At 38.2% G+C, this 24,226-nt stretch overlaps 1 protein-coding gene and 1 long non-coding RNA gene across 2 annotated transcripts in view; one reads left to right on the plus strand and one right to left on the minus strand.

Moving 5' to 3' along the window:
- The window catches only part of RIPK4 (receptor interacting serine/threonine kinase 4), a 31,297-nt gene extending 27,946 nt beyond the window's left edge, over positions 1-3,351 (minus strand). Inside the window, exon 1 of the mRNA XM_014056470.2 lies at positions 3,050-3,351. Within this exon, the coding sequence (XP_013911945.1) occupies positions 3,050-3,231 (182 nt within the window). The 5' untranslated portion in view covers positions 3,232-3,351. The remainder of the gene's footprint in view (positions 1-3,049) is intronic.
- Positions 3,352-3,467: 116 nt separating this feature from the next.
- On the plus strand, positions 3,468-14,398 carry LOC148044409 (uncharacterized). The gene is made up of 4 exons (XR_015697509.1): positions 3,468-3,836; positions 10,344-10,400; positions 12,430-12,736; positions 13,917-14,398. It is a non-coding gene; the product is annotated as an uncharacterized LOC148044409 (long non-coding RNA).
- Positions 14,399-24,226: the final 9,828 nt, after the last annotated feature.

The following is a 24,226-nucleotide window of genomic DNA, read 5'->3' on the forward strand; positions in this document are numbered from 1 at the left end:
TTATAGAGTGCATTAAAGGTATGGTAATAGATACATAACATGCAAGATTATATGTAAATTTTCACCACTTTAGTCAGTACACTTGGACCCAGAAAACAGGCACGAAGATATCAATTATGTTAAACTTTTATGGCTACAAAGATGCCCTAAGAGAATAAGGTGGCCAGGAGGGAGAACCTCAAATTATAAAGCAAAGTACATATAGATCCATAAAACAAAAGCCAAAATAGAATATAAAACCTGAGTTGGGTCAACCAAATACTTATCTACCTAAACATTCTGTTTCCATGATGCCCAATCAGATGCCAAGAGAAAGCCCATAAGCAGAAAATAAGTGCAGTGGCACTTCTCTGTTTATCTGCCCCAGCAACTGCTTCCTATAACATATAGTTCAAGCAAAGGTTATAGAGACATTTGCTGGATATGCTTTAGGGCAGTGGTTCTGGCTAGGGAATTATGGGAGTTGAAGTCTGAGAAACAGAAACAGAGTTGGAAGGGGCCTTATAGGTCATCTGGTCCAACCTCCTGCTCAAACAGGAGATCCTTCACCATTTCTGACAAATGGCAGTGCAAGCTCTTGAAAGTCTCAAGTGATGAAGCTCCCACAACTTCCGAGGGCAAGCTGTTCCATTGGTTGTTTCTCATTATCAGAAAGTTCTTCCTTATTTCTAGGTTGAATCTCTCCTTGGTCAGTTTCCATCCATTATTCCTCCAGATGCTTTAGAAAATAGCTTGACCCCTTTCCTCTCTGTGGCAGCCCCTCAAATATTGGAACACTGCTATCACGTCTCCCCTGGTCCTTCTTTTTACTAGACTAGCCATGCCCAGTTCCTGTAACCGTTCATCTTTTTCATTTCCCCCCCCATTTTTTTAGGGGATTCTCGCACTGAGTGCGATGTAATTTTTAATGGACCTAATATATATATATATATCTCTCTTCTCTCTCTCTCTCTGTATGTGTGTGTGTGTGTGTGTGTGTATACACACACACACACACACATATACACACACACACACACACCTATATACAACTACTACATAGTAGCTAGTTTTCATATATGTTAAATCATAATGGGTGGTTTCACCTATCGTGCCAAGTCAACAAGATAAAACAAGCAAATCATAATGTGGCTTCTTCTCAGGTGTTTAATATTAAGACCTGTTTTGACATTAACAGTAATGTCTAATATTACATGTGTCTCTCTCCAAGGTCCTCTGGCTGAGCATATTTTTTCTAGCATCCCTTTTGTGATCGTTTAACCAAAGCGCATGATCTAACACTCACTACAATCTAGTGAAAAAGTGATATCTTGTGAAGGATTAAAAACACTCAATGCTTCTTTGTAAAAATATTTCTAGAAGTACTGGTTGGCGACCTCCAAATGGCAGAGCAGAAAGTTTGCAGATAATGGAACAGTACTATAATCCAAGGCACTCTGACAGCCCAAGATGGCACTGACTGCATTCACACATTCACACTATACCAGTGTGATGATCAGTGTAAAGTCACTAAGGCTGAGAAAGGCGGCACTATACCACGCAGTACTGTACATTGTTTAACTACAGTCAACAATAATTGACTAGGTTCATATACTATGCTAAGGTATGAATCATGGCTTTCAAGTCATACTAGCTGGGTTCAGATAGTTAGGCCAAACACAAGCAAACCACAACAAAAACACAATTCAGGATTAGCCACCCTATTTTCAGAAATTCAAGAGCAGCCAATAAATGCAATTCCACCATCTTTATATCAGAAAACCACGCAGGCCTCTCCCTTTTCCCCTTTGCATGCCGCCACCCTCCCTCTTTTGCGGAATAACTAGTCCTTTCCACGTAATTCTGAAGCACACCCCCGAAGGAAGAGCAGGGCAAGAAGAGCGCAGGCAGCGACTCGCCGATCGCTTGCAGCGTCGCAGGCAGTTCTGAACTCGCTCTGCTTGTACAGCCTCTTTTTATCGGGTGCATTACAAAGGAGCCATTAGAGCAAATCTACAGGCAAATTCGCCTCAGCGTGTAAACGCGTCCTTTATAATCCGATGTAAAATGGCACCGTATAATGAAAATAATCGTTTTGCACTCTGGGAGCAACATCCAGAGGCACAAGAACTGCACCGAGTAATGTGGGAGTTGCAAAAAAGGAACCGTGGGAAGCTATCTCGGGTGCTTTGATACAACCAAACGGTTAAAGACCATGAAGTGGAATTATGGAACTTTAAATCCAGCTGAGATGCGTCTTCCTGCGCTTCTCGCGTTCCGTTCCTTTCCCTGCCTTCCTTCACGGTTGCTTTGCAAGCCAACATTAATCTTTGTAGCGCACACGAGAACACCCACCCTACAAGCGGGGGCAGCGCCTTTTCACTAGTCCGCCTGAATGCTCAATGGAGCTTCCTAACAGCGCCAAGGAATCGCTATTTTAACTCGCTAAAAACTCTTAATTTGTAAAAACAAAAACACGCCTCGCAGATTAGCAGAGAAAACTCCTGAGTTAAGACTAATTGCAAGCAGGTTTCAAAGCATAGATTCCGAATTCTGCAAGTAAAGATTAAACAAGAAAGAAGAAAAAGCACGAGGGTTTCGGGAATTCCCTAACTAGCCCCAAATCGTTGCAATGACGTGAACGTCTCCGCTTCCGAAGCGGTTTAACTTTTGGAAACCTTACAGACTTATCGGGTTAGAAAATTCGACGCCAGATGGGCAAGCCCTTTGCAACCGGCTAGCTAGCCGCTTGACACCTATGGAATTTCCCCAGAGCTAAGCGACCCGTTTTTCTCTGGGATTGTGTCGCTGTCCTCTTTAAACATTGCGCGGGGTAAATTTCTAAGCCCTCCTGCCCCCGAACTGAACTGTCACCAAATCATATCAAGCGTGTCCTAGCCGCCTACGGTTTCAGCCCGCTTGCAGTGTCCTCAGTCCATTGTTATCGGCAAGTTTGTCCTCTGGGGGACTCGGTTTATGCTTCCTGCAGCGCAGGCTTGGGCACGTTGGCTTGCCAGGGGCGCGCCGACCAACTCGGCTCTTCTCCTTCGGACGCAAAGCGGGCACTTACTTCTCATCCACATGCAGGCTGGGCGAACACTTGATGGCCAGGCATGTTTTCCACTGGACGTGGCGGGCTTTGTAAACCTGCCCGAAGCCCCCGGAGCCGATCTTCTCCCAGCTCACGAACTCGCTGGAGTCGAAGGTTTTCAGCAGCCCCATGGCCCACGAGGAGCGACCCTCCGTTTCCATGGGGCCCTTGGAGCACTCCCCAGCGTGGCAGCGGCACTCTCTCCTTAGGCACCGAACTCACTGCCCGCCTTGCTTCTCGCCACTGTCTCTTTCTCCAGGTGACTCAAGGTGTACTCACGCACCCAGTATGACATCACTTCCGGGGTTCGCTGCTCGCCGCTTCGTCGGCAGCGTAATCTGAGGAGTCCCCGGAGCTGAAGTGGCTGTTGTAATAAGACAGCTGTTGCACAATCGCCTGCTGGAGGAAAAGACAGTTTTTCCACTGAAACGCGGGGGCGCCGGGGTAGGGTTACTTTTGGCAACGTTTAGAGAAAATGGCCTTTTATCTTCTTTTTTTATCAAAAGAAAAGAAAGAAAGCGGCATGAACTGAGTGAACAGAAAAAAATTTTCAATTGAATATTCCTTTCCAGTGTAAAAACGACCATTTTTTCAAATTCTCATTTAACAGATTAACTGAGTTTGAAGGGACCTTGTAGGTCTTCTAGTCCAAAGCTACCACCACCACTAGGCTGCCCAAGCAGAAGATCCTACATCATTTCTAACAAATGGCAGGCCAGTTTCTTCTTGAAAGCTGCCAGTGGTCAAGTTCCCCCAACTTCTGAAGGTAAGCTGTTCCATTGGTTTGATTGTTCTCATTGTCACAAAATGTCTCCTTATTCTATTGTTATTCAAAGAGATCTGAATGATATTGTGTCTCCTGCTTGAATAGGGGGTTGGATTGGAAGATCCCCAACTTGAATAAAAGATTGGAAGAGAAGACACCCCCCACAACAGTTATTCTGTTGCCTGTGTGTTTTGAATGTTATTAATTACACCAATAACAATAACTAGCTGATAAACCTTACTCAGCAAATGGTCCTTAATGGTACTATATCTACATGGAGGGAAGTAACCACTGGGGTACTGTAGGAAGTTATCACCCAGCCCTCTCCCAGAAAAATGAAATATCCTAAGAAATATTGAAAGGGCAGAATATTTCTCTGGATTTAAAAAGAAAGAAACATGTTTTAAAAGACAGACTAGCTGCTTGTAGCTTCCTGCCCATCCCCACGTTGTCAATGGGCCATTAAGAAGGCCAAGCTAGTCCACTTTACATAATAAAGACTTCTCCACTTCAGCTCCAGGGGGATGGGATTAAAGCATTATAATATTGGCCCTTTACCCAACTCGCCACATGGCATCTGAGAATTCAACCAAACTTGAATTCAAAATGCAGCCTAGAGAGTTGCCCCTGCATGGCCCCATGGGAGTCTGACAACCAATCAGAAAACAAGCTCAAGATCAAAGGCCAGAGGGGGCATAAAACCAGGGACTCAGCATCTCCGAGCTTCCATTCTCTTTTTCTCCACCAACATTGAAGCATATGATCACCTTTTCTGTTCAGGACTCAAGCCATGTGGTCCTGTCCACCAATAAACCATCTTTCCAAGCAGCCTCCATGTCTCCAGTGACTTTTCCCCCACTTGGAGCCGAACCCAGAAGGACATTTCTTTCATCAGTACCACAAGGTCTTAGGTCCAGTACTCTTCAATATCTTCATAAATGACTTAGATGAGGGAATAGAAGGGAAACCCATCAGATTTGCAGATGACACTAAGCTGGCAGGAAAACCAACACCCCAGAAGACAAGCTCAGGATCCAAAAAGATCTTGACAGACTTGAACAATGGGCCCTATCCAACAAAATAAAATTTAATGTGGAGGAAAGTAAGGTTTTACACTTAGGCAGGAAAAACCAAAGGTACAAGTACAGATTAGGTGAAACCTGGCTCAAAAACAGTAACTGTGAGAGGGACCTTGGAGTCCTAGTGGACGATCACTTAAACATGAGTCAGCAGTGTGCAGCAGCAGCCAAAAAAGCTAATATAATCCTTGGTTCTATAAACCGAGGCATAGAATCAAAATCATGTGAAGTATTAATACCACTTTATAAAGCCTTAGAAAGACAGCACCTGGAATACTGCATCTGGTTTTAGTCACCACGTTACAAAAAAGATATTGAGACTTTGGAAAAAGTGCAAAGAGCAACTAAAATGATTAAAGGCCTGGAGACTAAAACATATGAAGAACAGTTTCAGGATTTTGTTTTGGCTAGTCTAGAATAAAGAAGGACTAGGGAGGACATGATAGCAGTATTCCAGTATTTCAGAGGCTGTCACAAAGAGAAGGGGGTCAAATTTATTTTCCAAAGTACAAGAAAGCAAGACAAGAAACAATGGTTGGAAACTAATCAAGGAGAGAGGCAACCTGGAATTAAGGAGAAACTTCCTAACAGTGAGGACAATTAACCAGTGAAACAGCTTGCCTTCAGATGTTGTGGATGCTTCATCATTGGAGGGTTTAAGAAGAGACTGGACAGTCACTTATCAGAAATGGTATAGGACATGTTGGCGAACCTTTTCTGCACCAAGTGCTGAAATGGGAGCACACATGCGTGGGGGGGGGGAGCACCAGAAACCAGGAGACCAGTTCCCTGGCATGCATGCTAAACTTCTGGTTTCTGGCATGTGCATGCACGCCAGTAAGCTGGTCTTCTGGTTTCTGGTGTGCATATGTGCACAAAGACCAGCTGACTGGAGTGCATGTGCATGCCGAAAACCAAAGCTCAGCTTCCCAGCATGTGCATGTGCACCAGAGAGTTGCTCTTCTGGTCTCCGGTGTCCTGCGCATGTGAAGACCAGCTGGCCGGTGCACATATGCACGCCAGAACCCAGAAGAGCAGCAGGCAATGGCTGGCATGCCCAGAGAGATGACTCTGTGTGTCACTTCCAGCACGTGTGCCATAAGTTTGCCATCACTGGTATAGGATCTCCTGTTTGAGCAGGAGGCTGGACTAGAGGTCCTTCAAGGTTCCTTCCAGCTCTATTCTGATTCTGAGAGATATTATGTTATTAATGGGGCCACGGTGGATCGTGTAGTTAGGACACTGAGTCAAAAGGCCATTGAGCGATTGAGAGCTTAGCAGTTCAAAACCTGAGAGCGAGCCCAGTCAATTTGCCCTAGCTCCTGCCCACTAGCAGGTCGAAAGCATGCAAATGCAAGAAGATAAATAGGTACCACTTCAGTTGGAAAATACCAGGGACATGAAAAGAAGCCCATTGGGTGTTCCCTGCTTCCACTCAGCATCTGCCACTGCAGATGTCCCAGAGTGACAAATCCCAACCCTCCCTTTTCATCCTCTTCCGTGGTCTTCTTTCCTCCCCCTCCACACATGCTGTCACAAAGAAAACTTAGTTTTTTACCCAATGATACCATGATCAATATATTTTGATCTGAATCAGAATAAAAAGCCCATTTTGTTTCATTTCCAAAATAAAAGATTGGAAACATGCAGATTGAGAACAGACTATTCAGACTCATGTAGACGTGGAAGGTTTAATGCCCAGAACATTGTGCATACCCTTATGTTTATCTTACATTCGTGCATTGGATTTATCCTTTGCCAATGAAGAATTTGCATTTATTTCTATTAAATTTTATCCTGTTTTACTCCATTTCTCCATCAAGATCATCCTGAAATATATTTCCATTTTCTGTTGTATTTAACAAGGATTTATGGCAGAATGAATTGGCTGAATTCATACATCACATTAATCTTTAAACCATGATTTACAAAACCATAATGACTCAGTTCACATAACATAAGAAATTTAACTGATAGAATGTTCACTGAGGAAAAATTAACTTTCTAGATATTTTTTTAAAATTGCACTATTTAAAATATTTCAAAAGTATTCAGTGAAGATAAATGGAGAAAAATATAATTAAATCATTTATACAAATAACATTTGTTTTACCTCTATACCAATTTATCTTTGGAAGCAATTCTTACTGCATCTATATTATGCACTGATTCGTATTTTGCTTTTCTTCTTTAACTTTTCAGTCTTCTGGATGTTGTTGTTGTTGTTAGTTGCAAAGTCATGTCCAACCCATCACAACCCCATGGACAATGTTCTTCCAGGCCTTCCTGTCCTCTACCATCCCCCGGAGTCCATTTAAGCTCACACCAACTGCCTCAGTGACTCCATCCAGCCACATCATTCTCTGTCGTCTTCTTCTTTTTTTGCCCTCAACCAACCCCAGCATTAGACTCTTCACTAGTGTCTCCTTCCTTCTCATTAGGTGGTCAAAGTATTTGAGATCTAACTAGATATCCCTAAAAGAGCAGAGTCAACACTGCAGTGGAGATTGGTAGTCAGACAGTGAATTCTGTTTGGAGGAATGTCTCTGGACAAGAAGAGACTGAGGGATTGCCCACCTGTATTCTAGCCAGCTGCTGCTCTTAAGGAGATTGTAGGAATTGTGTTTTTTGTATTCAACTTGTGAGCTGGGAGTCAAAGATTTCAGTCATGCTGATAACTGCAAACCAGTCTGTAATGAACATGAAATTTGCAAAACTCTCACTTTATTAATCACTACATGACATATCAATTTAAAGTTTAAGAGCTCTTCCAATCAGCAGGCTAAAAAAAAATCACTTGGTGAGTCAATCTTCCTTCTTGATGAAAAAAACGTGAAAGGAAAATGTTTTAAAGAAATTTAAACTACTGTACTATCAAGGATTTGATGAAGTATAATTTTCAAAAATTATTTTTGGGTGAAAGTGCTTTTGAAAATATTATCACTAAAAACTTTTGTGTGAGTGTTGTTTAAAGATATCAAAAGAATGCAGACAATTGAGGAATTTTATAAAACAAGTAGATAAAGGAAGTATGAAATAGACCATATGAGTTTAACTATGGAGTGTGAAATGAGACTAAAAAATTGACATACTGTAGAAATGGGGGGGGGGAAACAGCAGGAGGAGTCTGTCATTTATTTTTTCCCTTGCAATTGAAGCATGTTTACTTTTGGACAATAATATTAGAATGGCACAATCAGGAAAGTGGCAAAAACAGGAGGAGATGATCATTAGAGCAACCTACAGAAATGGAAATTATCCCCAAAATTGTTTGAAGAATTGGACAAGAAGTTATCTGAATCATTTAATGCTAATTCAGCAGTTTTTGAAGAGAAAATGGAATAAAGAAGTGTAAAGAGGAAAGAGGAAATGAAAAAAATTAAGAATCTGTAGGACAATTGGCTAATGATAAAGTGGACATTTTGAAAAACAAGAAAGAAGTTATAAGCGGAGATGAAAAATTATTTAGCACTATTTGGCACTATTAGAATTGAGAAAGCAGTAAAAGTGAATTACATCTTTACTTTTATCCATGTTATTTCCACTTCATCAAGTTGAAGATGATATTCATTCATGTTTATATCATATAACTATAATTACCTCTGTATATGGAGTTTGATAGTGAGAAATCTAAGATTCTGATAATTTGAATAAAATTCAAATCTTTCAGAATGCATCTTTGTTCATTACAGAACCACAAAGATACTACTCCAGTGGGTAGTTATCCACTGTTGTAGCTGCTATATCAGCATTTGCCAAGGTAATAGTGAAAAGCAGATGGGTACTTGGTTAAAATGAGATCAATACAGTGGAATACCATCCTTATTTATATACATCTCTGTTCCTGCAATTTTAATCAACCCCAAAGATGGCACTTCTCATCCTTTTACATCAGAAAGAAGGAAAAAAAATTTAATGATAAAGATGTTATTCCCACAGTGTTTCCCTGAAAATAAGACTCACTGAAAATAAACCCTAGCCTAATTTTTGGGGTAGGCCTAATATAAGCCCTACCCCAAAAAATAAGCCCAGGGGATGGGCATGGTCAGCACAAGAGGCGGCAAGTGCAAGGGGGCCAACAGTATCCAGCAGTAAGTCCAAGTGCAGAAGCAGAGGTGGGGGGGGAGGGGCAGGCGATCCGGATGTGCTACATGGCTGCCTGACTCACAGGAGGCTTGTGGGAGGCTTGCACAGTGACACTGGCAGCAGGTGGAGGCAGCTGCATGTGGGGAGGGGGAGGCAGCTGCATGCCCGCTCCCTCTCACCATCTGCTTGTCCGCAGTAGCAATGGCTTCCAGGGCTTCCCAGGGTAAATGCATTTTTCACCCAGACAGTGAGAGACTCAAAGCTTTGCCTGTTTACAAATGGGGCACTTTGAAATACAGCAATTAGCTCAATTTCAAAGCATTCCATTTGCAAGAAGGCGAAGCTTCGTCTCCCTCTGGGTGAAAAGTGCGTGGTAGAGGCAGACAGAGGCACCATGGGGGGGGGGAGGCGATCCCAACATGCTTAGCTCCGTTCCAAAGTGCCCCATTTGCAAGCAGACAAAGCCTTGAGTCTCTGTCATTTCTCCATTTGGGCAAAAAGTGTGTCTGCCTTGGGAAGCCCTATAGGCCATTGAGGTCGTGGGCAAGCAGATGGTGGGAAGGACCAGGCAGGTGGCCACAAAACAAGACACCCACAAAAATAAGCCATTGGGGCCCAAAAGAAAATAAGGCCCAGTCTTATTTTTAAGGAAACATGGTATTACCATAACAGGAACGTGCAAAACACAAGACACAGGACATCAGTGCAAAAAATTATACAAAAAAGGAACTATCATGAATATGATGGCTGAGCAATGTGGAGCCTGCCTGATGTTTGACTACAAAACTGTCACTCAAAAATATCCTGATGAAAGGTCAGAGGATCAGAAGATGGGATGTGAGGAGTATTGAGAATGTTTCTGGCTGCTTTATCGCATATCCCTGCTCTATGCCTGTAACTTGGAGTTAGTCTATGAGGTGTGGGATAATGCAGAGTGATTGATAATGAGTAATTCTATGGCCCTTACTTTATCAAAATATTAAACTGCTAAATTGTCCACAGGTCATTTCTTTACTTCTACTTTTAAAGAGACCAAAGATATATTTTGAATGAGCCTTGCAATATCAGCAAACATTTCATTCTTAATTTTGTTTTTTAATTAACTGATATGACCGTTTTGTAAGAAACAAAATTTTACAATAAACGAGGGGTATGTGCAAATGATATCGAACAACAGTATAAGAAAATACAGAGAGAAATTTCAGAATATTTGCTTTGGTTGGGCTCATGTACAGTATATTATTGTCTGTAGAAACATGTATACGGTACATTTATAATCTGCCAAAGCTAAATTCACTGTGTTATTAATGCCAAGCTGTGTGTTCTTTTGTTTTACCTACAGGTATGCCTGATCCAGGAAGTAAGAAAGCAGAGTTCTCTATCTCACAACTGTCTTAAGGTGAACTGCTATGTGTTTCAACATGTTTATGATGATTACAAGCCCTCTTAAAACTGCAGAACAGGAAAGAGAAGACAAATGACTTTTGTACTTAAAACAAAAGCAAAATAAGACCAGCTGTTCCCTGAAGGCTACTAGTTCTTATGGGGCTTTGATAATTACAAGATGCTAAGAATATGGAGGTAGAAAATTAAGGAGGAGGGGGCTCTTCCAAGGCAGCTACAGTGCTGAATGCTAGCTTTCAGAATACAAGCTGTAGGAAAGGATTATTTGGGATCAGGTACATAGATGAAAAAATATAATACCCATAAAATCAGGTCAAAATTTGCTTGTTATCTGAAGACCAACTAGATTTAATGCTCAACTCAGATTTAATGCTCAACTTTCCTTATTTTTAAAAAAGGAACACTGCCCCCATAGAAAAGCACCAAATAGAGCAAGAATCCAATAACTTCTTCTAAGTGAAGAGCAACACTTGGTTTTGGAAAATTCTATAGGTGTCAAACTAAAAAGCAGTGAGTGAAGCCCAGAATTAAATCTAAATTTGATTTTATTTCATTTATCTTTAAAAATTAAGTATATAATTGATATTATTAGTTTGTTGTTAAGTATTGAATTTCTGCATTCTCACATATTAAAAATTATATCATGTTAGTAGCCATGTCTAAGATTTTTGGCAATTGAGTGTAGTCCTGAGGCTTCCGGTTGGTAACCTCTAAACTAGAGCTAAGATTGGAAATAGTTTTCATCACATTTGTGAGTAAAGATAGAAAGACAAAATATCCAGAACTGATGGCTTTAAAGATACACTGTACCTATGAATTGGTTTGCCATTACTTTCTTCTGAATTTATTTACTCCCAATGTAGCCTAAAGCCCAGAAGATAGATTCTATGTCCAAGTATCAACTGCATTGGTTAGTTTTGGTGGGAATAGCCCAGGTCATCTATGAGCTGCCTATAGGATAGGTTGTGGGTGATGAGAAAAGTTCACATCTATCTATATTCTGGGGAAAAAATAAAGAATCCTTTAAGTTGTACTTGATTCCTTGTAACTGTCCCAGAGATGGTATTCAGCAGGTTCTGACCAGTTCTGGAGAACCGGTAGCAGAAATTTTGAGTAGTTCAGAGAACCGGTAAATACTACCTCTGATTGGCCCCATCTCCATCTATTCTCTGCCTCCTGAGTCCCAGCTGATTAGGAAGAAAATGAGATTTTGCAGTAACCTTTCCCTGGAGTGGGGAGGGAATGGATATTTTACAGTAGCCGTACCCTGCTATGCCTACCAAGCCACGCCTACCAAGCTATGCCCACAGAACCAGTAGTAAAACATTTTGAATCCCACCACTGAGCTGTCCTGCTGAAAAATTGACATCTCTCATATAGTTAGTCACACCGTCAGCCAGATATTTTGATTGGATTTGGCATTTTTATTCACCTATCAAGTTCTTCCCAAGGAGGCAGATATTGTTTGATGGTGTTAAAAGTACCATTGTAGGATGTAAGCTATTCCAAGTAAAGCTGCCTTTTGCAATTGACTGATGGTGATTTTGTCGATGCTAATAGTATTCATAGGATTATATTCGTAGTGTAATATTATATTCATATACATTATTATATTATATTATATTATATTATATTATATTATATTATATTATATTATATTATATTATATTATATTATATTATATTATATTATATTATATTATATTATATTATATTATATTATATTATATTATATTATATTATATTATATTATATTATATTATATTATATTATATTATATTATATTATATTATATTATATTATAGATAGATAGATATAGATATAGATATAGATATAGATATAGATATAGATATAGATATAGATATAGATATAGATATAGATATAGATATAGATATAGATATAGATATAGATATAGATATAGATATAGATATATAGATATATATAATCTTCATTTGTTATGTTCATATGTGAATATCAATTACACTAGCAATAGCATTTAGACTTACAGTATATACCGCTGCACAGTGTTTTACAGCCCACTCAAAGAGGTTTTCAGTGTCAACCTATTGCCCCCAACAATCTGGATCATCATTTTACTGATTTCAGAAGGATGGAAGGTTGAGTCAATCTTGAGCTGGTGAAAATTGAACTGCTGATTTGCTGGCAGCCAGCAGTTAGCAGAAATAGTCTGAAGTACTGCATTCTCACCACTGTGTCACCATGGCTCTGGTGCAGATGTCCTGGATTCAAGACTTGAGCACCACACAATGGGATGAGCTCCACATTTCTAGACCCTGCTCCTGTCCACCTAGCAGTTTGAAAACATGAAAATGTGAGTAGATAAAATAGGTACCACTTTGGTGAGAAGGTAAGTATTCCATGCTAGCTACATGACCGCAGAAAATGTCTTTGGACAATGCTGTCTCCCTCCACCGAGACATGGAGAGGAGCCTAGGCCCTAGAGTCAGACATAACTAGATACAGAAACTATTAAAAATATTGTTTTAATGTCATGACTTCCAATGGAAATTTACCTTCATTTCTTGTTTGGATATTGCAGTTGACTAGGGATAATATAGTTTGCAGATTGGGAAAAACTGTGGCAGAAGAAAACATTCTATATTTCTGCTCCTAGGAATCTGACTGTCCACAAAATTAATCATAACTTAATGTGAAAATGAAATTACTACCCTATCAAAATGATCTTCATTAACAATATTTTAGCATTTCCTTCCCAAATACTACTTGCATTAAGCTGTTTCCTGAATTAGTCATTTTAAATATGAAATCTCTTACTATGATTAGGAAAAACTTGCAACACATGCCTTCTGTTACAAAATAGGTCAATACAGAGAGAAGATAATGCTACATTATTATTTTGTTTATATAAACAAATCACTACAGTGGGATCAATATCTCTCAATATTATCTCAATTTCTTTGAGACATGGGAATCAAATTTAAGAATTGATGTCTCAGATACACTTTGGACGAACTCCCATTATGATCGCTATCAGCAAATATCAGGAAAATTATTTAAAGTAATGATATGCATTTATCAATATCTGATTCATTATACCCCATTTAAGTTGATAAAATTACTGGGAAAGGCCTATATATATATTAAAAAACTTAATAAAGGTAGAAGATATGATTACTGTTATTATTTAGTGAAATAATTCAAAGAACTGAAAATATAACTGTGATTCATGATTGTTGCTACAAGATTGGTTGTAGCACAGTATTGTGAAAATTCAGAAGCTCCATCATTAGATGTCTAGTAGAAAGCATTATGGAAGTGTTCTAATGAAAAAATAAAACATATAAAAGATGGAAGGTATTGGGATATATTAGAAAAGTTGCCTTTGCTTCTATTAGAGAAAAAAGGAATCCTTTTTTCAAAGCAAACTAAGCCAAATGCTAAAACTAAATAAGCTAGGAAATGTGTTTTGCAATCTTCTCATGTAGATGAACTTGGAGGATAATATAAACCACACTAACATGATTTTTCAGATATTTAAATCTGGATATCACTCCAGAAAGCAGGTCCTGAAGCGAAGTAGCCACAACACTTGGGTCCTATGAAATGACTCTGCTTGATTGATGGGACCTGAAGCAACCCCCTCAGCCAGATCTTGCCAGATGCAGAGAAACAACCAGACAGAGGTGATCCCTTGAATAATTACAGCTATGTCATGAGGCGCATGTTTTCCTGTACCATCTGGATATTGGAAACTGTAAGTTTCTGTTCTATTCCGATTTCCTTTTTCTCTGCACTCCAGCAACTATATTGAAGGATTCCTCAAAACCTTTTTTTAAAATCTCCAATCCTGTCCACTATCCATGGGATGCCACTGGAGTCAGTCATTAGGAGTTTTGAGGGCTTAGCATCATCAGCATTATGCAAAATTAGATTCAGCTTTATTTCTGCATAACTTCTGACTCGGGAAAGGCTGTGCCTATCTAAATACAACAATGGGATAGATAAATCCTGATAAGCAGAGGCTTTGTTGGGAGTACGGTTTCTGGGTATAGGTATTTTCACTGTTCCTGGATTCATTGCTGTAATAGGAGCCTCAATAACCTCTGTGACCACCTATAGTGGCAAAATACCTTATCTTGTATCCTTTAATATCTGACAAAGACCAATCTGCCCACTGTGAGAATATTCTGTTTTTATCAAAACTGTTAATATATTATTCTTATTAACAATGATATGGTAAGATGCTTGAATATATGCTCATATAGGAAGGTATAAAAAAATTAAATGGGAAAATAAATTGTATCTCCCGTTAGACAAGCTAATAATATCAGCATAGCTATTATATCAGACTGCAGGCAAATATTTCTGAAATCTTTTTATATAACTTTGCTTACACTAATACAATTCTTGGTGGAAAGTCTTAACTAAGAAGACTAAATAATTCAATTTACTATGGTAGCTGACATTTCAATATCCCGTTCCCACTTTTGATTTGTTAGATTTTGTATCTTGCCTTTCTGTTGGAAGTTCAAGGTAGCATGCATAGAACTCTGTTGTTCAGTTTTTCCCACAACTTCATGAGATTGATTTATCCTTCCAGTGTTTTCTGAATATTATCATTTTTTATTGCAGGTTTATTCATAAAAATTGTAACAATTTATCTAAAAACCATATGTTTGTATTTCAGACTATTGAAAAACAAACTATCACTTTGAAGTTCTGATCATTTGATAACCAAATCTTAATTGTTCAAATCAAAGTGTTGTTTTAGTAGAAATTGACAATTAAAGTACAAATAAGAGCAGCAGATCAGTGTTGAAAATGATCCCACCTTATCTCGTTAATCCTTTTTACTTCAAGATTCTATTTTCAAAAGAACTGATAAGGAACAAAGGAAGGAGATAATAAATGGCCTTGGACAAGATTCTACCTTTCAGCTAGCATTTGAATATAAAACACTAGTGAATTGTCAGAGAATTAAGGTTTTACTTTTTCCTGCCTTTAACTTTCTAGGGCAGGCAGGAATTAAGCATAAAATAATTTTTCCCCACTATCTCTCAGCAAAGAAAAGAATATATTTGTGCTTTGCAGAAATTAGCCCCTACTAACAAAGAGTCTAGTTACTTAAATATCTCAAGTATTGCTTGAAAAGATGAAATATATTACATGTTTCCTAGTGAATAGTTCTTATATCCTTGAAAACGGTAGGCAACACAATTTTAAAAGTCATATGCACAGAGTAATACTATCTAAATCCATCGAATTTGAACAAGCACCACTTCCCATTTTATTGTTCTAGAAGTATGAAATTTTCACTGGGTGTCTGGCTATCTTCACATACTAAGATGTTGTATGGAATTATTTAGGACCAGGCCTCAGCAGTATGGAATAACTTCACCTAGTTTCAGCTCAGTTACCTGAATTACCTACTCAGTTACTGAATGCCTCAATTACCTTCTTTTTCTTCTCAGTTTTGGTCACCATCAGAGATGGGTTCTGGCTGCTGCTACTGCCAGTTTGCCCAGGGGCGTGCTGCGCTATGTGCATATGTGCATACTAAAACAATGCTTCTGTGTATGCAGAGAAGCAAAAAACAAGATGGCACCGAACCGGTAGGAACCCACCTCTGGTCACCATAATACAAAAAATATGCTATAGCCCTAGGAAGTGTGCAGAGAAGAGCAACAAAGATCATAAGGGGTCTGGAGGCCACATCATACAATGAAGCACTAGGGAACTAGGTATGTTTAGCCTAACAAACAGGAGGCTTAGAGAGTCATGGTAGCAGTCTTTAATACTTGAAAGACTGAGAGGAAGAGGATGTCAAATTATTTTGCATAGCAGCAGAAGGCAGGACAAAAGCAACGAGTGGAACCTCATCAGAGGGAGATCCAACAAGAAAGTGTTGGAAGAAATGTCCTGGGTTCAGCTTCAAGGGGGAAAAGACACTGGAGGCATGGAGGCTGCTTAGAAATATGGTTTAATGTTTAATGGTGGACAGGACCGCATGGCTTGAGGTCCTGGGGAAAAAAGTGATCACATGCTTCCAGGTGTTGGGTGAAGAAGGAGAAGAGTCGAAGGAGGGGCTTGCAGGGCTTTTTATAATTTGTTTGGCCCCACCTATCTGTTTCCTGTTCATGCATAAGAAATGTATTCTGATTGGTTGTCATGGGGCCATGCAGGGGCAACTTTCTAGGCTGAGTCCAAGTTTGGTTGAATTCTCAGATGCCATGTGGTCAGTTGAGTAAAGGGCCAATATTATCATGCCTTCATCCCATCCCCCTGGAGCTGAAGGGGAGAACTCTTTATTATGTAAAGTGGACTAGCTCAGGCTTTAATGGCTCATTGACAAAAAAGCCGGGTGGGCAGGAAGCTGCAGGAATTTACTTTGTGTTTAAAATGTATTTCTCCCTTTTTCACATCCAGGAAAATATAATATTCTGCCTTTTCAATATTTCCTAGGATATTTCATTTTTCTGGGAGAGGGCTGGGTGATAACTTCCTAGAGAAGTAAAGAGGAATTTCCTGGCAGTGAGAACAGTTAATGGAACAATTTGCCTCCCTGAAGTGTGGGTGCTCCATCACTGGAAGTTTTCAAAGAAAGATTGGACAACTATTTGTCCAAAGAATTCCTGCCTTTGGCAGAGAGGTTGGACTAGAAGACCTCCAATGCCCCTTGCATTTCTATTATTCTAAGCAAATATCTTAATCTGCCAGATTTCTGAATTTCCTTCATTTCCATTGCTTGTAGGTGCGGTATTTGTATTTACTATTTGTTTGGTTTCTGCAGCTTTCAGTGGTTAGTTTAATGATTCCTTTTGCTTTTGGGACATATTTTAGTGATGTTTTTATTTTACATCAATGTGAGAACTCTCACTTTAGACTGACTAACACTTATTAGTAATAAGTAATTATAAACTAAAGAAGTACTTTTCCCAGTGTACATGAAAGAGTTGTTTCAATGGCTTGAACTTTTCCAAAGGCTATTGCCTTAAAAACCTTACAAGTATTTAGTAGCATTATTAATTACAATACAGTTGAAAGAAGTATGTACTTTTATTAGACTGAAACAGAAAAATGTGCAGTATTCATCTTAAACATTAATGGTTTTTAAATGCTTTATAAACTTGAGTAAACCACGGAGAGAAAGATGACAATGACAACTATGATTAATATTACGTCTTTCATATTAGTTGAAAAAAGAGGCAATTGCGTATTAATAAATACTGTAATCCCAATAGTCCCCAAACAACATGAGGCAGTTGGACCACAACAATTAAAATGCTGAGCAACATTTTCCTTTAACGCAGTGTTTCTCAACCTTAACATTTTAAAAAAATGTGTGGAACTCAACTCCCAGAATTCCCCTGCTGGCATATTCTGGGAGTTGAATTCCACACACAGTATAGTTGCCAAGATTGAGAAAGACTGCTTTAACATATCAAAACAATGTTAAAAAGTACCTTTAATAGGGATGTCTGAGTTTTTGCCATTTAGTATTCTTTCTTGTTTGTTTTGCAAGCTCTTCAATCTCTCCACTCCTCAAAGAGGGTAGAAAAGAAAAGAAAAGAAAATCTACAAGCAATCTATAGGCAACCTTTCCCGAGCCTTTGCATTCACAGAGAGATTTGCTGATGTCTAAAAGATCAATGTGCATTGAATTCATTTCATCTGTCAGTACATTGTATTCATAGTTCTTATGTTCAATGTTCCCACTACAGTTCTATTTTTGGATCTTCAGAATTTGTTTTCCTGCATGGCAATGTCAGCAACTAATTTAATCAAATGTTTGTTATTTGCTATTATGGCCTTATATTACCAAAATAGTTTGCTAATTTAGCAGCAAAGTATAGTGGAAATGTGACATATAAGCAAAGAAGACTCTAGGCATCACTAGCACAATGAATGGAAGGATAGGATAGGGTAAGATAGGGGAGAGGAGAGGAGAATGGGATCTTGGAGATCTTCTATTCCACCACCCCACCCCACCCCCCAAAAAATCAGGCAGGAAATCCTATACCATTTCAGAAAAATGGTTGTCCAATCTTTTCTTAAAAACCTCCAGTCTTAGACCGTTCACAACCTCTGGAGGCAAGCTATTCCACTGATTAATTCTTCTAATGTCAGAAAAATTCTCCTTGATTAATTTCTATCCATTGCTTCTTGTCCTGCCTTCAGGTGTTTTGGAGAATAAATGTCTCTTTTCTTTTGAATTTTGGGATAAGCTGTGTGCCTGTTCTGTTTACCCTGCAGTTCTTCATTCTTTTGTTATATGTTAAACAGTTGTGTTACACATATTCCTCAGGATACATGGGGTTCCCAACCGTTTTGGGCCTTTTGGCACTGGCACTTCAGGAATGTTGAGGGCCTGTTGCAAATGGTCTCACAATTGGCACAATCAGTCATATTAACAGAACACTGAATAGAAGTCAAACTAGTAATGCAAAAAATGAAGAAACTTGCCTATGTGTCTAAATATAAGGTAAAAATAATGTCACTGTGTATTTTCATTCACAAAATACAATAATACACCCATTTCACAGCATATATGCACAGATGTGCACATATACTGATTAATTATAGCTAGTTCTATCTATACCTCTTTTCATAGAAATCCACCTACAACATTTTGTTCTCAACAATCCAGAATGAAGTGTGCCAGCCTCCTAACTGATTTTTTTTACCCTTACTTTATATTATAGGAGGAATCGAAACAGGGCGGGTAAGTTATTTAAAACTCAGCTGGGAATTATTTTCTTACTTTGCTGAACCTCTCAATTAGCAGTGATAATAGTTTCTAAATGTTAGGCTTGAAGAAACCTCCTCCACGCAACCAGTCTCATCAGTCTGCACTCACGCCTTTCATCTTCCCATACCACATACCATGCAACAACCTACACCAATAGCTATACAGTAAATTCATGAAAGTTAAAAAAATAACCTCTCCTTTTAAAAAAAAACTAGATAGGAAAAATCCCAGTGTATCTTTTCTAAAGCTTAATTGCAGTTTGTAAGTCATACACTCAGGAAGATTCCTTGGATGCTTAAATGAGAATTCAGAGTGGAAGGTCAGGTCAGACTCTCTCCACTATTTGCATTAAAAGTTTTAAAATTTCATTTATTTATCTACAGTGTTTTTATATTGTCCATGTCACCAAATGTTCGGCAGCAATGTATACAGTGAAGATCCACTTCAAATGGTGGCTTCTCACTGTGTGGACCATCTGGAAGTTCCACAATATTCATGTTAAACAGTATGAATATATAAGTGAGTTTGCTCCTGCAACATAGAGATGTAGAAAAAATATTATAAAATAACTCTGTTATGAGCTAGAAAAAAAGAGAAATGTAGGAAATCATGTTAAACAGAATAACATCAATAACATCCTTCTTTCTTGCCCTTTTGTTTAAGAACAAACATTAATACAAACTTATCAGATATAGATGTACAATACTTTTTCAATAGTTTAAGATAACCAACTACATGCTAGAAAATATATTCTTCATATCTTAATAGATTCCAACAGGTAGGTCATAGCCAAGAACAAATACACATGAAAAAAATAAATCTAAAATCATTTAAATAATTTCAATCAAGTGTGCAGACAAGAATAGGACAAGTTCTAACCAGGACATTTAATGTCCTACTATCTGAAATGTTTGCCTCTCCACAAAGTAGCTGTACTAACCTTTATTAAACATTTTGTGAAATATTCAATATACATCACACATTTTATAGCCTTAGCCTTACTTTAAAATCACATTTTTGTGATGTTTTATGCATATGCTCAAAGATTCTGAAACAGATCTGCATCTGAATGACTTTGCATAAGTAGAAAAGGGTCTTTTGAGATCAAAGGAATATTTGCATGCCTCGAATGACTTAAATCATTAAGTATTTGACTTATTGCCCACTATTTAAAAAGGGTATGGGGTTATTTAAAGGTGAAAGGTATGTTAGAAATAAGATTCCAAATAGTTCATGTAAGCTTCTTTATCCCTGGGCAAAGACACACAGCTCACAGCTGAATTGTACAGATCTCTTATAAGCTTAGAAATGTGTGTCTGATTTTCAAAAGCATAACAACTACTACTCTTAAAAAATATTCATTATTCCCATTTTTTGCTCTTATTTTTATTTGTTGTCGATTCGGTCTGACATATGTATTAGCCCAGACTCAGAAATAAGTGCTGTGTTGTGTGCAAACTGTGCAAATAGAAATAGCAAGGAAACCAAGAGCAATGGGGCTAGATTCAGTGGAAATATTTCCAAGATCTCCGCTAACCCAGACAGGTATTGTTTTAGTTTCTAGCACACCATTTTTGGCACATGTATAAATAGCCTAATGCTAATGGTTAAACAGTTTGGAGAGGTGAATGATATGCAGCTAGCGAAAGATTGATTAAATCAGCGTTTCCCAACCTGAGCATCTCTGTGGACTTCAACTCACAGAATCCTCTGCTCAGCAACTTGCCAAGGTAGAGTAACAGTGGTTAAATACCTTCAGCTCATATGAAGATACTATTGGGGTCATCAGATTCTACCCCATATTCATTACATTAATCAAATTAAAGCAGCCTGGCCACTCATTGTTGAGATGCTATTTGAAAACTTCCAACAAAGAGGAGCCCACCAATTCTCCAGTTAATTGGTTTCAATCCCTTATAAAAACATCTTAACCACAATCCCAGTATACATTTACTTGGGATTATGACACATCAAATTATGTTGGATTGTTTGTGAGTATGCATTCATATGGTGATATATAAGTTACAAAAAATATCAAATAACATCAAAATTATCTCCATATTTAATTATGTATGTAGTTCAGATCTGATTTAGGACTTTCTAAGAGGCTATTTTTCTCATCATTGACCTGTCCAGCCACTTAGATTAGCAGTTTTAGCTTTTCTGACATGTTTATCACTCTCTCAAGCTTGTTGTTTCTCTGTGGTTCCCAAGCTATAGTATCCTCTCTACAGAAAAGTGTGCTTGACTCCCACTGTCCCAGAGGTTGGAAAATGGGAAAAACACATTAATTTCACCAAATCTTTAACTAAATTGAGAATTGATACTAATTTTAATTGCAGTTATATAGATTTTACCTCTCTCCCCCTTTCTCTTTGTCTCTCTGGCTGTCTCCCCCCCCCCCCCGCACATATTGGGGGGCGAAGAGAGAACTGCATATAAATGCATTTTAACTTTCTATTATTTATATATAATTACAAAAAAGATTATATACAACCTCCCTACACACAATTAAATTAGGTCATGTGTCAATGTAATGAAAAAATAAATAAAAAACAAAGAGAAAAGGAAAAGGATTTTAAAAACTGAAAAAAATTAACAAAGAGGAAATAAAGGAAAAGAAGAAAATCTACCTAAAATATTAAATTTATCAATAGTCACTGTTTACTAATAAATACTATATGGTACTATAATATAATCAATACAAAATATCATTGTAAAATATCAGAGAATCTCTGACATAGAAGTAAACTGCTTTATCCTTTGAGTAGTAGAAAATAACTGCTTTTAACCAAAACAGATAAATCACCAAGATATCATGTATTTTGTTTTAATGTTGTAAATTAGCTTGAAGGCTCCTATAAACAGAAAGGCAGGCTATACAGAATAATTCATAGTCACACCGATTTCATTCTTGCATTTATTATACATTTTTTTTGTTTTTATGTTGAAAATTACCTTGAAAATATACATACATACATACATACATACATACATACATACATACATATATATATATAAAGGTTATAAATAAATAATACATAAAATCAAGATGAAAATGATTTTCTTTCTAATTCTATTTTCCATTTACTGAAGAATCTGAGTGTTTCTTCCCAGCAACCCTTGAGAAAAATCTCAGGTGTAACCTGAAACAGCCTTAGTGCTCAATGAAGCCTAATTTGAATGTCTACAGCCTCCTCCCACATTCCATTTGAAGAGTGTAACTAAATATGGATTCCACCACCACACCTTTCTCTCTCGCTCTCTTTATTTATTCTTTTGATTGATGTAAAAATTATGGGGAACTTGAAAGCCCACACCCTAATATGCAACTGTAAGTGGCCTGATAAAAGTACATAGTCTATTTCTCTAATGGCTGTTAGGGATGTGCAGCATGTTGCATTCAAGGAAAAAGTACATAGGATACTCATTTCATCATCTGTTAGTAACTATTTAAAGCAGCTGCATCTCTTCCTGGAATCTTTTCTGGCTGCAGTTGCTTTAAGAAGCTGTCAATGTGCTATGTGAATAGTTGCACGCATTTTTTTTCCTTTTTGAAGTGCTGCATAAACTTAAAAGTTACTCATGCAAGTTACATCTGCTAAATTCCCTTTCCCCCTTACTAAAGTTTTGTCCTCTTTTATATCCAAAGCAAGACCAAAACACGGAAGAGGAAGGGGAAAAAACAATGTCTGGGCTTGCTTAAAGCATTTGAGATTATCAAGCAATTTAGTTTGTATTTTACAAGCTGAAATGCTTGATTTTTATCAAAAGATTTGGGTCAGAAGTTTTTTCTGTTTGGAATGAAATATCTCTAAGGTGCCTTCATGGAATTTAAGTTTCTAGGTTAATTTAAGTGGTTATTACTTCACATTTTATTTTTATTTTTCATAAAATAACCACAGAGGTATTATGGAGAATAGTACAGTGAAAATTACTTGGGTCCTTGGATTTTGTTTACAGTTAATAGTTGAGGCACACCTTCCCCAGATTTAAGCTCAGTTATTACTCAAGAGGACACAGACTTCATGACATCATATGTTATCCAAGCACTAATAGCAGTGTTTACCAGCCCATCAAGATTAGCAGTGTGAAGGATGGTTGCAGTATGTTTCCATGGAAATGCTCAAATACCCTATAGAAATTACTGAGTTGTTCAGTAGACAATAGGTATTCGTTTACCAAACTACTTGCTCACAATGCTGTGTTTTAAATCAGCTACCATTCTGAACAGTAACAATCTTTTCACATATTTTTCAGCTGCTGAACAGCTTCATTTTTCCTTGGATTTCCTTTTGCAAGAGTCAAATGCCTGCAGTTTCAGGGCCTGGAGAAAGAGGGGCCATGACTGTGGTGCTGTTCTAAACTCCGATTGTTTTGTACATAAAAGAGCTGTACACAAAAGTAAGCGTAAAAGTAGAATTGCTGCTGAAGAACTGTTGGAAGAAATGTCCTTCTGGGTTCGGCTCCAAGTGGGGGGAAAAGACACTGGAGACATGGAGGCTGCTTGGAAAGATGGTTTTAATGGTGGACAGGACCATATGGCTTGAGTCCTGAACAGAAAAAAATGATCACATGCTTCAATGTTGGTGGAGAAGAGAAGGGAAGGAAGGAAGAGAAGCTGAGTCCCTGGTTTTATGTCCTCTCTGGCCTTTGATCTTGAGCTTGTATTCTGATTGGTTATCAGACTCCCATGGGTCCATGCAGGGGCAACTCTCTAGGCTGTGTTTTGAATCCAGGTTTGGTTGAGTTCTCAGATGCCATGTGGCGAGTTGGGTAAAGGGTCAATATCGTCATGCCTTAATCCAATCACTCTGGAGCTGAAGGGGAGAACTCCTTATTATGTAAAGTGGACTAGCTCAGGCTTTAATGGCTCATTGACAAAGGGGGATGGGAAGGAAGCTGCAGGAAGCTATTCTGTCTTTTAAAACATGTTTCTTCCCTTTTCACATCCAGAGAACTATTCTGCCTTTTCAATATTTCCTAGGATATTTCATTTTTTCTGGGAGAGGACTGGGTGATAACTTCCTACAGAACTATGGGGAACAGTGACGTGCGGTGAGGTTTATGGCAAAAAGAAAGAAAGTGAGG

Source organism: Thamnophis sirtalis, unplaced genomic scaffold (genome assembly GCF_051295495.1).
Source record: "Thamnophis sirtalis isolate CommonGarterSnake01/CBP01778 unplaced genomic scaffold, rThaSir2_p1.2 scaffold_8, whole genome shotgun sequence".
Lineage (NCBI taxonomy): Eukaryota > Metazoa > Chordata > Lepidosauria > Squamata > Natricidae > Thamnophis > Thamnophis sirtalis.